The sequence below is a fragment of the Notolepis coatsorum genome (genome assembly GCF_963971535.1).
Source record: "Notolepis coatsorum genome assembly, chromosome: 12".
Taxonomy (NCBI): domain Eukaryota; kingdom Metazoa; phylum Chordata; class Actinopteri; order Aulopiformes; family Paralepididae; genus Notolepis; species Notolepis coatsorum.
The window spans coordinates 13,242,634-13,258,233 of record NC_140176.1 but is presented as its reverse complement, the minus strand read 5'-3'; the positions used below and the strand labels follow the sequence as shown (position 1 = coordinate 13,258,233).

At 41.4% G+C, this 15,600-nt stretch overlaps 1 protein-coding gene across 1 annotated transcript in view; it reads left to right on the top strand.

The window, feature by feature from the left end:
• Positions 1 to 15,600, top strand: part of asap1b (ArfGAP with SH3 domain, ankyrin repeat and PH domain 1b) — a 182,995-nt gene that overhangs the window by 48,508 nt on the left and 118,887 nt on the right. Inside the window, exon 3 of the mRNA XM_084326649.1 lies at positions 8,824 to 8,969. Within this exon, the coding sequence (XP_084182775.1) occupies positions 8,824 to 8,969 (146 nt within the window). The remainder of the gene's footprint in view (positions 1 to 8,823; positions 8,970 to 15,600) is intronic.

Genomic DNA, 15,600 nt, shown 5'->3' with positions numbered 1-15,600 from the left:
GTTTAACCCTTTCAGGTGTACTTAATTTTTTCTCACATAATTCTATCGTGGAATTCGGGAACTTTAGCTCTCAAACGGCCGGTCTCCATCATGCTACATTTACATCAACATTAGAATGGTTCTATCCTGTGGCGGCTGGGTGGCGTAGCGGAGATTGCGCTCGTCACCAATGCAAGAGGCTGCGGTCTTGACTTCCGGAGTCAGCGTTGCCTGCGGCTTCTTGGGCCAGTCGTCATACTATCTCAATTGGCAGAGGTAGCGGGTGGAAAGTTGATGGGTGGGGATTGGACTGTTGTGGACAGCGACTCCTACAGGTCGGTTGGGTGATGCCTAGAGTGTACAGCAGAGACAGGAAGTATCGGGGGCAGCGTGAGCCTCCCACGCGTTACTCCTCGCCACTGAGAGACCGCGCTGTCTGGTGAAAAGATGCGACAGGCTGCCTCCTCGTGTACCGGAGGGGACACGTGATGCAAGGCTTCTATCCTCACTACAGCCGACCAGTGGGAGGCATAGTCTAGCAACGTTCAAGACAGGGGAGGGGAGAATTGAAGGGGAGAATTGGCAATACGAAATTGGGATGGGAGAAAAATTGAAAAATAAGGAGAAAAAGTGGATTAAAAAAAAATTGTTCTATCCCACATGTAAGATTGGGTTAAAGGAACACACCAACATTAAGGGAAATATGCTTAACGTCTTCTCCAGAGTCAGAAGAAGATAAATACCAATTTCAGTAGAAACAAGTTCAGTAGAGAGCTGTCCGGCTACAAGCTAGCCTAGCTTAGCACAAATGATTGATAAAAACACCTCTCCCGGAGTTTTAAGCTAGGCTAGCTGATTCGTATCCACTTCCATTCATTGTGCTAAGCTAGGCTAGCTTGCAGCCGGATAGCTTTCTACTGAACACACAGAGAGTAAATTGGTATTATCTTATAATATCTTCTTGTCTGACTCTGGAGAAGGTAAGCGCATAATGTTGACATGTTCCTTTAAAACCACGAGGTGCCTGTCTCCCCTCGGCCCCAGTTCCTCTCCAGTTCCATTCTGTTTCTGGCTTAATGACAAAATGCAGATGGTTGCTGCTGATCGGCTGATGGCTTCTCCAGAGTTCTTCAGAATAACACACCTTGACTTAATGTCTTCATGAGCATTAATGCCCAGCGCCATCGTTAACATTTCCATAATAATGATGAAAGATCTCTTGTGAGGGGATATTATGACAATCACTATGACTTAAAGGGAAAACCCACCCTAAAACAGAATTGCGCTAAAGTCAATGATCTATACACATAGACAACTGTCTCCCTAAGATGGAAACCAGAGCATCAAAACTTTTCAATGTCATCAAGTGACACTTTTTGGAGTTGCTCTATTGACAATGAAAGAAAGATCATGGCCGACCCATCCCACCCCGGTCACAGCCTCTTCACCCTGCTCCCCTCTGGGAGAAGGCTGAGGATCCCAAAGGCTGTGAAAGCTCGACACAGACTGAGCTTCTTCCCCTCAGCCGCCGGGCTGATCAATGCCTCAGGCCCCCCCCCCCCCCCCCCCCCCTCGGTACCCCCCCCCCCCCCCCTCTGCCCCCAAGTGACACTGGCTCAATGACATTGACTGCACTGCACTAGTCCGTACTGGATCTCTGCACACTTCACTTTATATATATATATATATATATATATGTATTTTATTTATTGATTAATCCCCCACTGCACTGTTTTCGTTTCTTGTCTGTGTTGGTGTTTGTTTACTGTGAAAAAAAAGAAAGAATGCATACACTGTATTGCTGCAACAATTACCAATGTGTTTTAACACAAATGGCTCAATAAAGGAATCTGAATCTGAATCTGAATCTGAATTATTGGCAGAATTTGTGGGCTCATAGAAATCCTGTTTGAGCTATTACATCTAAATGTAGGGGTTACAGCTCTGATATGTCCTCATATGCCAGTAAAATCACCATGGTAACTGTCATAGTGTCCTCATAGCTCAGTATAATCACCATGGTTACTGCCATATTGTCCTCATCCCAGTATAATCACCATGGTAACTGTCATAGTGTCCTCATAGCTCAGTATAATCACCATGGTTACTGTCATAGTGTTCTCATATCCCAGTATAATCACCATGATAACTGTCATAGTGTCCTCATAGCTCAGTATAATCACCATGGTAACTGTCATAGTGTCCTCATATGCCAGTAAAATCACCATGGTTACTGTCATAGTGTCCTCATAGCTCAGTATAATCACCATGGTAACTGTCATAGTGTCCTCATATCCCAGTATAATCACCATGATAACTGTCATAGTGTCCTCATATCCCAGTATAATCACCATGGTTACTGTCATAGTGTCCTCATAGCTCAGTATAATCACCATGGTAACTGTCATAGTGTCCTCATATCCCAGTATAATCACCATGGTTACTGCCATATTGTCCTCATCTCAGTATAATCACCATGGTTACTGCCATATTGTCCTCATCTCAGTATAATCACCATGGTTACTGTCATATTGTCCTCATCTCAGTATAATCACCATGGTTGCTGCCATATTGTCTTCATCTCAGTATAATCACCATGGTTACTGCCATATTGTCTTCATCTCAGTATAATCACCATGGTTACTGCCATATTGTCTTCATCTCAGTATAATCACCATGGTTACTGCCATATTGTCCTCATCTCAATATAATCACCATGGTTACTGCCATATTGTCTTCATCTCAGTATAATCACCATGGTTACTGCCATATTGTCCTCATCTCAATATAATCAACATGGTTACTGCCATATTGTCCTCATCTCAATATAATCACCATGGTTACTTCAATAGTGTCCTCATCTCAGTATAATCACCATGGTTACTTCAATAGTGTCCTCATCTCAGTATAATCACCATGGTAACTGTCATAGTGTCCTCATCTCAGTATAATCACCATGGTTACTTCAATAGTGTCCTCATCTCAGTATAATCACCATGGTAACTGTCATAGTGTCCTCATCTCAGTATAATCACCATGGTTACTGTCATATTGTCCTTATCTCAGTATAATCACCATGGTTACTGTCATATTGTCTTCATCTCAGTATAATCACCATGATTACTGCCATATTGTCCTCATCTCAGTATAATCACCATGGTAACTGTCATAGTGTCCTCATCTCAATATAATCACCATGGTAACTGTCATAGTGTCCTCATCTCAATATAATCACCATGGTAACTGTCATATTGTCCTCATCTCAGTATAATCACCATGGTTACTTCAATAGTGTCCTCATCTCAATATAATCACCATGGTAACTGTCATAGTGTCCTCATCTCAGTATAATCACCATGGTTACTGTCATAGTGTCTTCATCTCAGTATAATCACCATGATTACTGCCATATTGTCCTCATCTCAGTATAATCACCATGGTTACTTCAATAGTGTCCTCATCTCAGTATAATCACCATGGTAACTGTCATAGTGTCCTCATAGCTCAGTATAATCACCATGGTTACTGCCATATTGTCCTCATATCAGTATAATCACCATGATAACTGTCATAGTGTCCTCATATCCCAGTATAATCACCATGGTTACTGTCATAGTGTTCTCATATCCCAGTATAATCACCATGGTAACTGTCATACTTTTTTTTTTTTTTGGAAAATCAATCGAGTGGGGTGTCTAAAATACGTGTTTTTTTGTGGGGAATTCAAATATGGGATTATTTTTCTAATCGGATAACTCCTACCTACATTGTTTTGGATTTCAAAATGGCCGATTTGACCATTTTTCACCCCTTGGCCATACATGGATGCCAACATGAATCTGAAGGAAATCATAACATGCAAGGTGTCTAAATGATGTGTTTCTTAATGGGGAATTCAAATATGAGTTCATTTTTGGGATAGAATAACTCTAACCTACATAATTTTGGATTTCAAAATGGCTGATTTTACCATTTTTCACCCCTTGGCCATACATGGATGCCAACATGAATCTGAAGGAAATCCTAACATGCAAGGTGTCTAAATGATGTGTTTCTTAATGGGGAATTCAAATATGAGGTCATTTTTGGGATAGGATAACTCTAACCTGCATAATTTTGGATTTCAAAATGGCAGATTTTACCATTTTTCACCCCTTGGCCATACATGGATGCCAACATGAATCTGAACATTAACTGTTGCTGCAGCAAAGACAAAAAGATTCCTGTGAAAGATATTGCCTACATCAAGGGACAGAGGGAAAAGGTTGGAAGTAAAGGACCACACCAAATGGCTGGAGCTGATCTGCCTGAGCACAAGAGACAGGTGAAAACATTGGAAAGGCAGGGGATGGAAAAGAAGGCAGAGAAAAGGAGAAGGGGCAAAGAAGAAAGCTTTGCAGCAGCAGACAAGGTTGCCAGGAAGGATTTTGAGAGCTTCCTTACAGTCCCTGAAGTTGAGCTCATTCCTGAAACTGACCCTGCAGCAAAGCTACGGAAAAATTATGATGAGATTCCAAACATCGCCCTTGCTAGTGTAAGGTATGGCATAGGTCTAAGGCCAACTGCAGCTATAGCAACTGCAGCTCTGATTGATGCAGGACTCATCTTAGAAGATGACACAAGTAAAGTGATTGATAAGAACAAGGTTAAGAGAGCACAAGAAAAGTTGATGCAAGAGCTGGGGGAAGAGTTTGAGGAGAAGTGCAGGGAGGAGGGGGGGATCTCCTGTATCCTCTTTGATGGGCGGATTGACATGACCAATGTGATGATGGAAGCTGAGGGCAGTGACCAATCTTTTCCTGCAAAGATCAAGGAAGAACACTATAGTGTTGCTAGTGAGCCTGGCAGCAACTATCTGTTCCACTTTACACCAGAGAAAGCAACTAAAGAGGAGTCCCATGCAGAGAAGATTGCTAAGGTCCTGTTTGCCTGGCTGAAAGAGAGAGGTTCTGATAAGACCTTGTGGGCCATTGGAGGAGACTCGACCAATGTCAACACTGGAGTGAAGGCAGGTGTAATGCGGAAGCTGGAGCTGCACCTGGGGAGAAAGCTGGTCTGGTTGGTGTGCAGCCTGCACACTGATGAACTTCCACTGCGCCGTCTCATTGTTGAAGTTGATGGGGCTACTCTGTCAGACAACAAATTGTCTGGGCCAATAGGACAGCTCCTTGATTCTGTTACAGACTTGGAGATCAATCCTAACTTCACCAGGATCTTTCTTGGCCCTCCGCTGATCAAGCTGCCTGAGAAGATCATTCAAGATCTCTCAACTGATCAACACTATGGCTATAAGCTGGTCTGTGCAATCAGGGATGGAGTGCTTTCTGCAAGGCTGGCTCTGCTGGAGATTGGACCGGTAAACCACAGCCGCTGGCTCACCACAGCAAACAGACTCCTCAGGCTCTGGGTGTCAAAGCATCAACTTAAAAGAAAGAACCTGAATAATCTACAATGCATTGTGGAATTCATCATTGGAGTGTATTATCCATGTTGGTTCAACATGAAGGTCAAGCACTCCTGGATCGAAGGGCCTAGGCACATCCTGTTTCAGCTGGACTGCCTCAAGTCTCAGAGGAAGGAGGTGCTGGATGTTGTGATGCCAACTGTGAGAAGATCTGCTTGGTATGCCCACAGTGAAGCCATCCTCCAAACACTGCTGTGCTCTGAGGATCAAAAAGAGAGAATTGAGGGGGTGGAGAGAATCCTGGCCATCAGGGGAGAGGGGGATCCAGACACTCAGCTGGGAGACTCCTGTGTCAGGATCAGAAGAACACCTCACATCAATAGTGACGCTTCCAGCATTGGTGGCTTAATCAGCTGGTCAGAAGATGTGTCAGTCACCTCTCACCTGCTCCCTAAGCACCTCCGAGGTGAAGAACTTCATCAACACCCCCATGGAGGTTCTCGACTGGCCTTGCCACACACAAAGCATCGAGAGGGTTGTTAAAATGGTGACTGAGGCCTCTGCTAAGTACTTTTCATAAGAAAAAAGGGATGGAGGGATCAGGGCTCAGGAGACCAGCAGGAGGCTGATGTCCAAGAATGAATCCAAGCAGGACTTGTGCAACCTGATCAAATTTAAGAAGATATATGATTGATGGAGCCCCATGGATTTTCTCAATAGGCTACATTGAGACGTTTGTTAAAATGGTTACAGAGGTTTCTGCTGAGTAGTTCTGGAAAGAGCTCACCTATTTATGGCTGACGTTGACTTTAAGTTTGTGTTTGTAGGTTGGTGGCTAAAGCAGTACAGTAGGAGATCTTGCCATCCAAGAATGAGTCCAATCAAGATATTGGAACCTGGCAAAGTTCAAGAAGTCAGGAAATCGAGATTTAGCACTTAGGTGTTTGTGTGTATTACAAATACAATTTATTATTGTTAGTATTATTATTATTGATCTTTGGAGTTGTATCCAGTTATATACAGTTCACTTGTTAATAAATTTGATGGCTTTGTCATTATAAATGATTTCCCATATATTTTTTATCTTTGCAATTTTGTAATACAATACCAATGGGTTCAAATGGTAAAATCAGCCTTTTTGAAATCCAAGATTATGCAGGTTATATTTATCCTATCCCAAAAATGACCTCATATTTGAATTCCCCATTAAGAAACACATCATTTAGACATATTGCATGTTAGGAATTCCTTCAGATTCATGTTATCATCCATGTATGGCCAAGGGGTAAAAAATGGTAAAATCGGCCATTTTGAAATCCAAAATGATGTAGGTTAGAGTTATCCTATCTCAAAAATGAACTCATATTTGAATTCCCCATTAAGAAACACATAATTTAGACACCTTATATGTTAGGATTTCCTTAAGATTCATGTTGGCATCCATGTATGGCCAAGGGGTGAAAAATGGTCAAATCGGCCATTTTGAAATCCAAAACAATGTAGGTAGGAGTTATCCGATTGTAAAAATAATCCCATATTTGAATTCCCCACAAAAAAACACGTATTTTAGACACCCCACTCGATTGATTTTCCAAAAAAAAAAAAGTATGGCCCGCCCAGTGTCATAGTGTCCTCATAGCTCAGTATAATCACCATGGTTACTGCCATATTGTCCTCATCCCAGTATAATCACCATGGTTACTGCCATATTGTCCTCATCTCAGTATAATCACCATGGTTACTGCCATATTGTCCTCATCTCAGTATAATCACCATGGTTACTGTCATATTGTCCTCATCTCAGTATAATCACCATGGTTACTGCCATATTGTCTTCATCTCAGTATAATCACCATGGTTACTGCCATATTGTCTTCATCTCAGTATAATCACCATGGTTACTGCCATATTGTCTTCATCTCAGTATAATCACCATGGTTACTGCCATATTGTCTTCATCTCAGTATAATCACCATGGTTACTGCCATATTGTCTTCATCTCAGTATAATCACCATGGTTACTGCCATATTGTCTTCATCTCAGTATAATCACCATGGTTACTGCCATATTGTCTTCATCTCAATATAATCACCATGGTTACTTCAATAGTGTCCTCATCTCAGTATAATCACCATGGTTACTTCAATAGTGTCCTCATCTCAATATAATCACCATGGTAACTGTCATAGTGTCCTCATCTCAGTATAATCACCATGGTTACTTCAATAGTGTCCTCATCTCAGTATAATCACCATGGTAACTGTCATAGTGTCCTCATCTCAGTATAATCACCATGGTTACTTCAATAGTGTCCTCATCTCAGTATAATCACCATGGTTACTGTCATATTGTCCTTATCTCAGTATAATCACCATGGTTACTGTCATATTGTCTTCATCTCAGTATAATCACCATGATTACTGCCATATTGTCTTCATCTCAGTATAATCACCATGATTACTGCCATATTGTCCTCATCTCAGTATAATCACCATGGTTACTGTCATAGTGTCCTCATCTCAATATAATCACCATGGTAACTGTCATAGTGTCCTCATCTCAATATAATCACCATGGTAACTGTCATAGTGTACTCATCTCAATATAATCACCATGGTAACTGTCATATTGTCCTCATCTCAGTATAATCACCATGGTTACTTCAATAGCGTCCTCATCTCAATATAATCACCATGGTAACTGTCATAGTGTCCTCATCTCAGTATAATCACCATGGTTACTGTCATAGTGTCTTCATCTCAGTATAATCACCATGATTACTGCCATATTGTCCTCATCTCAGTATAATCACCATGGTTACTTCAATAGTGTCCTCATCTCAGTATAATCACCATGGTAACTGTCATAGTGTCCTCATCTCAATATAATCACCATGGTAACTGTCATAGTGTCCTAGGAGTTGTTCCACTATTCAATGGAGCAGCTTCATGACGTGTCTCTTAATGATGAGTGTTGTATCTCTGATATTCAACTCTTCGAGGAGAGACTCATTGATATTCACATATTGAATCTGAGCTGTATTATAGAAATATATATACATCTATGTGAATTCTAAGTTTAGTTAGGGATAGCCCCTTGAGATGAACCACCTCGTTTTCAAGGGGGTCCAACTCAAAAGACACAATGCAACAAACACAATCACATACAACATACATACATGAAGGTTCTCCCTATACCAACCCACCCAGACATCATCCCCATAATACCCACAACACCCATATAATATAATTAGAAGGTTTACATGGCAACCAAAGGCCTTACTATGTTGAAGGAGCAGGAAGATTGTAGGGTGGATTTCGTCTGTAAGAGGCAGATTACCTCAGAAGAACACGCCTGTTACTAGTTTGTTTTGTTAGGATCCCTGTTGGCTGGTGGCGGCCAGTGATTCAGTGATGTCACTTCCTCTCTTCCCCCTCAGACCACGTCCAGAACGAGGAGAACTCTGCTCTTGCCCTGGACAAGTTCGGCAGCAACTTCCTGACCCGGGACAACTCTGACCTGGGAACGGCCTTCGTCAAGTTCTCCTCGCTCACCAAGGAGCTGTCCGCCCTGCTGAAGAACCTGGTGAGGAGCGATGTGGTCGTTCAGTATCGAGAACAGAACCGAGAACAGAGAACAGAGAACAGAGTACAGAGAACAGAGAACAGATACAGAGAACAGAGTATAGAGAACAGAGTACAGAGTATAGAGAACAGAGTATAGAGAACAGAGAACAGAGTATAGAGAACAGAGTACAGAGTATAGAGTATAGAGAACAGAGTATAGAGAACAGAGAACAGAGTATAGAGAACAGAGTATAGAGAACAGAGTATAGAGAACAGAGTATAGAGAACAGAGTATAGAGAACAGAGTATAGAGAACAGAGTATAGAGAACAGAGAACAGAGTATAGAGAACAGAGTATAGAGAACAGAGTATAGAGAACAGAGTATAGAGAACAGAGTATAGAGAACAGAGTATAGAGAACAGAGTATATAGAACAGAGTATAGAGAACAGAGTATAGAGAACAGAGTGTAGAGAACAGAGTATAGAGAACAGAGTATAGAGAACAGAGAACAGAGAACATAGAACAGAGTATAGAGAACAGAGAACATAGAACAGAGTATAGAGAACAGAGAACATAGAACAGAGTATAGAGAACATAGAACAGAGTATAGAGAACAGAGAACAGAGTATAGAGAACAGAGAACAGAGTATAGAGAACAGAGTATAGAGAACAGAGAACAGAGAACAGAGTATAGAGAACAGAGAACAGAGTATAGAGAACAGAGTACAGAGTACAGAGAACAGAGAACAGAGAACAGAGTACAGAGAACAGAGAACAGAGAACAGAGAACAGAGTACAGAGAACAGAGAACAGAGAACAGAGTATAGAGAACAGAGAACAGAGTACAGAGTACAGAGAACAGAGAACAGAGTGTAGAGAACAGAGTACAGAGAACAGAGTATAGAGAACAGAGAACAGAAAACAGAGTATAGAGAACAGAGAACAAAGAACAGAGTACAGAGAACAGAGAACAGAGTGTAGAGAACAGAGTACAGAGAACAGAGAACAGAGTGTAGAGAACAGAGTACAGAGAACAGAGAACAGAGTGTAGACTCTGTAGAGTATAGAGAACAGAGTATAGAGAACAGAGTGCAGAGAACAGAGTGTAGAGAACAGAGAACAGAGAACAGAGTATAGAGAACAGAGTACAGAGTGCAGAGAACAGAGAACAGAGAACAGAGTGTAGAGAACAGAGAACAGAGTGCAGAGAACAGAGAACAGAGTGTAGACTCTGTAGAGTATAGAGAACAGAGTATAGAGAACAGAGTGCAGAGAACAGAGAACATAGAACAGAGTATAGAGAACAGAGTACAGAGAACAGAGAACAGAGAACAGAGTACAGAGAACAGAGAACAGAGAACAGAGAACAGAGTACAGAGTATAGAGAACAGAGAACAGAGTATAGAGAACAGAGTACAGAGAACAGAGAACATAGAACAGAGTATAGAGAACAGAGTACAGAGAACAGAGAACAGAGTACAGAGAACAGAGAACAGAGAACAGAGTACAGAGTATAGAGAACAGAGAACAGAGAACAGAGTACAGAGAACAGAGAACAGAGTATAGAGAACAGAGTACAGAGAACAGAGAACAGAGTACAGAGAACAGAGAACAGAGAACAGAGTACAGAGTATAGAGAACAGAGAACAGAGTATAGAGAACAGAGTACAGAGAACAGAGAACATAGAACAGAGTATAGAGAACAGAGAACAGAGAACAGAGAACAGAGTACAGAGTATAGAGAACAGAGAACAGAGTACAGAGAACAGAGAACAGAGTATAGAGAACAGAGTACAGATAACAGATAACAGAGAACAGAGAACAGAGTACAGAGAACAGAGAACAGAGTACAGAGTACAGAGAACAGAGAACAGAGAACAGAGTGCAGAGAACAGAGAACAGAGTACAGAGAACAGAGTATAGAGAACAGAGAACAGAGTATAGAGAACAGAGAACAGAGTATAGAGTATAGAGAACAGAGAACAGAGAACAGAGTACAGAGAACAGAGAACAGAGTATAGAGAACAGAGTACAGATAACAGATAACAGAGAACAGAGAACAGAGTACAGAGAACAGAGTACAGAGTACAGAGAACAGAGAACAGAGAACAGAGTGCAGAGAACAGAGAACAGAGTACAGAGAACAGAGTATAGAGAACAGAGAACAGAGTATAGAGAACAGAGAACAGAGTATAGAGAACAGAGAACAGAGTATAGAGAACAGAGTGTAGAGAACAGAGAACAGAGTATAGAGAACAGAGAACAGAGTATAGAGAACAGAGAACAGAGTATAGAGAACAGAGAACAGAGTGTAGAGAACAGAGTGCAGAGAACAGAGTGTAGAGAACAGAGAACAGAGTATAGAGAACAGAGTACAGAGTGCAGAGAACAGAGAACAGAGAACAGAGTGTAGAGAACAGAGAACAGAGTGCAGAGAACAGAGAACAGAGTGTAGACTCTGTAGAGTATAGAGAACAGAGTATAGAGAACAGAGTGCAGAGAACAGAGAACATAGAACAGAGTATAGAGAACAGAGTACAGAGAACAGAGAACAGAGTACAGAGAACAGAGAACAGAGAACAGAGAACAGAGTACAGAGTATAGAGAACAGAGAACAGAGTATAGAGAACAGAGTACAGAGAACAGAGAACAGAGTATAGAGAACAGAGTACAGAGAACAGAGTACAGAGAACAGAGAACAGAGAACAGAGAACAGAGAACAGAGTACAGAGTATAGAGAACAGAGAACAGAGTACAGAGAACAGAGAACAGAGTATAGAGAACAGAGTACAGAGAACAGAGAACAGAGTACAGAGAACAGAGAACAGAGAACAGAGTACAGAGTATAGAGAACAGAGTATAGAGAACAGAGTACAGAGAACAGAGAACATAGAACAGAGTATAGAGAACAGAGTACAGAGAACAGAGAACAGAGAACAGAGTACAGAGTATAGAGAACAGAGAACAGAGTACAGAGAACAGAGAACAGAGTATAGAGAACAGAGTACAGATAACAGATAACAGAGAACAGAGAACAGAGTACAGAGAACAGAGAACAGAGTACAGAGTACAGAGAACAGAGAACAGAGAACAGAGTGCAGAGAACAGAGTACAGAGAACAGAGAACAGAGTACAGAGAACAGAGTATAGAGAACAGAGAACAGAGTATAGAGAACAGAGAACAGAGTATAGAGAACAGAGAACAGAGTATAGAGAACAGAGTGTAGAGAACAGAGAACAGAGTATAGAGAACAGAGAACAGAGTATAGAGAACAGAGAACAGAGTATAGAGAACAGAGAACAGAGAACAGAGTATAGAGAACAGAGAACAGAGTACAGAGAACAGAGTACAGAGAACAGAGAACAGAGTACAGAGATCAGAGAACAGAGAACAGAGAACAGAGTATAGAGAACAGAGAACAGAGAACAGAGTATAGAGAACAGAGAACAGAGAACAGAGTACAGAGAACAGAGAACAGAGTACAGAGAACAGAGAACAGAGAACAGAGAACAGAGTACAGAGAACAGAGAACAGAGAACAGAGTACAGAGAACAGAGTACAGAGAACAGAGAACAGAGAATAGAGAACAGAGAGCAGAGTGCAGAGAACAGAGAACAGAGTATAGAGAACAGAGTACAGAGAACAGAGTACAGAGAACAGAGAACAGAGTACAGAGAACAGAGAACAGAGAACAGAGTGCAGAGAACAGAGTATAGAGAACAGAGTGTAGAGAACAGAGTACAGAGAACAGAGTACAGAGAACAGAGAACAGAGTACAGAGAACAGAGAACAGAGTGCAGAGAACAGAGAACAGAGTGTAGAGAACAGAGTGTAGAGAACAGAGTATAGAGAACAGAGAACAGAGTATAGAGAACAGAGAACAGAGAACAGAGAACAGAGAACAGAGAGCAGAGAACAGAGAGCAGAGTGCAGAGAACAGAAAACAGAGAACAGAGTATAGAGAACAGAGTGTAGAGTATAGAGAACAGAGTATAGAGAACAGAGAACAGAGTGCAGAGAACAGAGTACAGAGAACAGAGAACAGAGTATAGAGAACAGAGTACAGAGAACAGAGTACAGAGAACAGAGAACAGAGAACAGAGAACAGAGTACAGAGTATAGAGAACAGAGAACAGAGAACAGAGTACAGAGAACAGAGAACAGAGTATAGAGAACAGAGTACAGAGAACAGAGAACAGAGTACAGAGAACAGAGAACAGAGAACAGAGAACAGAGTACAGAGTATAGAGAACAGAGTATAGAGAACAGAGTACAGAGAACAGAGAACATAGAACAGAGTATAGAGAACAGAGTACAGAGAACAGAGAACAGAGAACAGAGTACAGAGTATAGAGAACAGAGAACAGAGTACAGAGAACAGAGAACAGAGTATAGAGAACAGAGTACAGATAACAGATAACAGAGAACAGAGAACAGAGAACAGAGAACAGAGTACAGAGTACAGAGAACAGAGAACAGAGAACAGAGTGCAGAGAACAGAGTACAGAGAACAGAGAACAGAGTACAGAGAACAGAGTATAGAGAACAGAGAACAGAGTATAGAGAACAGAGAACAGAGTATAGAGAACAGAGAACAGAGTATAGAGAACAGAGTGTAGAGAACAGAGAACAGAGTATAGAGAACAGAGAACAGAGTATAGAGAACAGAGAACAGAGTATAGAGAACAGAGAACAGAGTATAGAGAACAGAGAACAGAGTACAGAGAACAGAGTACAGAGAACAGAGAACAGAGTACAGAGAACAGAGAACAGAGAACAGAGAACAGAGTATAGAGAACAGAGAACAGAGAACAGAGTATAGAGAACAGAGAACAGAGAACAGAGTACAGAGAACAGAGAACAGAGTACAGAGAACAGAGAACAGAGAACAGAGTACAGAGAACAGAGAACAGAGAACAGAGTACAGAGAACAGAGTACAGAGAACAGAGAACAGAGAATAGAGAACAGAGAGCAGAGTGCAGAGAACAGAGTATAGAGAACAGAGTACAGAGAACAGAGTACAGAGAACAGAGAACAGAGTACAGAGAACAGAGAACAGAGAACAGAGTGCAGAGAACAGAGTATAGAGAACAGAGTGTAGAGAACAGAGTACAGAGAACAGAGTACAGAGAACAGAGAACAGAGTACAGAGAACAGAGAACAGAGTGCAGAGAACAGAGAACAGAGTGTAGAGAACAGAGTGTAGAGAACAGAGTATAGAGAACAGAGAACAGAGTATAGAGAACAGAGAACAGAGAACAGAGAGCAGAGAACAGAGAGCAGAGTGCAGAGAACAGAGAACAGAGTATAGAGAACAGAGTGTAGAGTATAGAGAACAGAGTATAGAGAACAGAGAACAGAGTGCAGAGAACAGAGTACAGAGAACAGAGAACAGAGTACAGAGAACAGAGTATAGAGAACAGAGAACAGAGTATAGAGAACAGAGAACAGAGTATAGAGAACAGAGAACATAGTATAGAGAACAGAGTGTAGAGAACAGAGAACAGAGTATAGAGAACAGAGAACAGAGTATAGAGAACAGAGAACAGAGTATAGAGAACAGAGAACAGAGTGTAGAGAACAGAGTGCAGAGAACAGAGTGTAGAGAACAGAGAACAGAGAACAGAGTATAGAGAACAGAGTACAGAGTGCAGAGAACAGAGAACAGAGTGTAGAGAACAGAGAACAGAGAACAGAGTGCAGAGAACAGAGAACAGAGTGTAGACTCTGTAGAGTATAGAGAACAGAGTATAGAGAACAGAGTGCAGAGAACAGAGAACATAGAACAGAGTATAGAGAACAGAGTACAGAGAACAGAGAACAGAGTACAGAGAACAGAGAACAGAGAACAGAGTATAGAGAACAGAGAACAGAGTATAGAGAACAGAGTACAGAGAACAGAGAACAGAGTATAGAGAACAGAGTACAGAGAACAGAGTACAGAGAACAGAGAACAGAGAACAGAGAACAGAGTACAGAGTATAGAGAACAGAGAACAGAGAACAGAGTACAGAGAACAGAGTATAGAGAACAGAGTACAGAGAACAGAGAACAGAGTACAGAGAACAGAGAACAGAGTACAGAGAACAGAGAACAGAGAACAGAGAACAGAGTACAGAGTATAGAGAACAGAGTATAGAGAACAGAGTACAGAGAACAGAGAACATAGAACAGAGTATAGAGAACAGAGTACAGAGAACAGAGAACAGAGAACAGAGTACAGAGTATAGAGAACAGAGAACAGAGTACAGAGAACAGAGAACAGAGTATAGAGAACAGAGTACAGATAACAGATAACAGAGAACAGAGAACAGAGTACAGAGAACAGAGAACAGAGTACAGAGTACAGAGAACAGAGAACAGAGAACAGAGTGCAGAGAACAGAGTACAGAGAACAGAGAACAGAGTACAGAGAACAGAGTATAGAGAACAGAGAACAGAGTATAGAGAACAGAGAACAGAGTATAGAGAACAGAGAACAGAGTATAGAGAACAGAGTGTAGAGAACAGAGAACAGAGTATAGAGAACAGAGAACAGAGTATAGAGAACAGAGAACAGAGTATAGAGAACAGAGAACAGAGTATAGAGAACAGAGAACAGAGTACAGAGAACAGAGTACAGAGAACAGAGAACAGAGTACAGAGA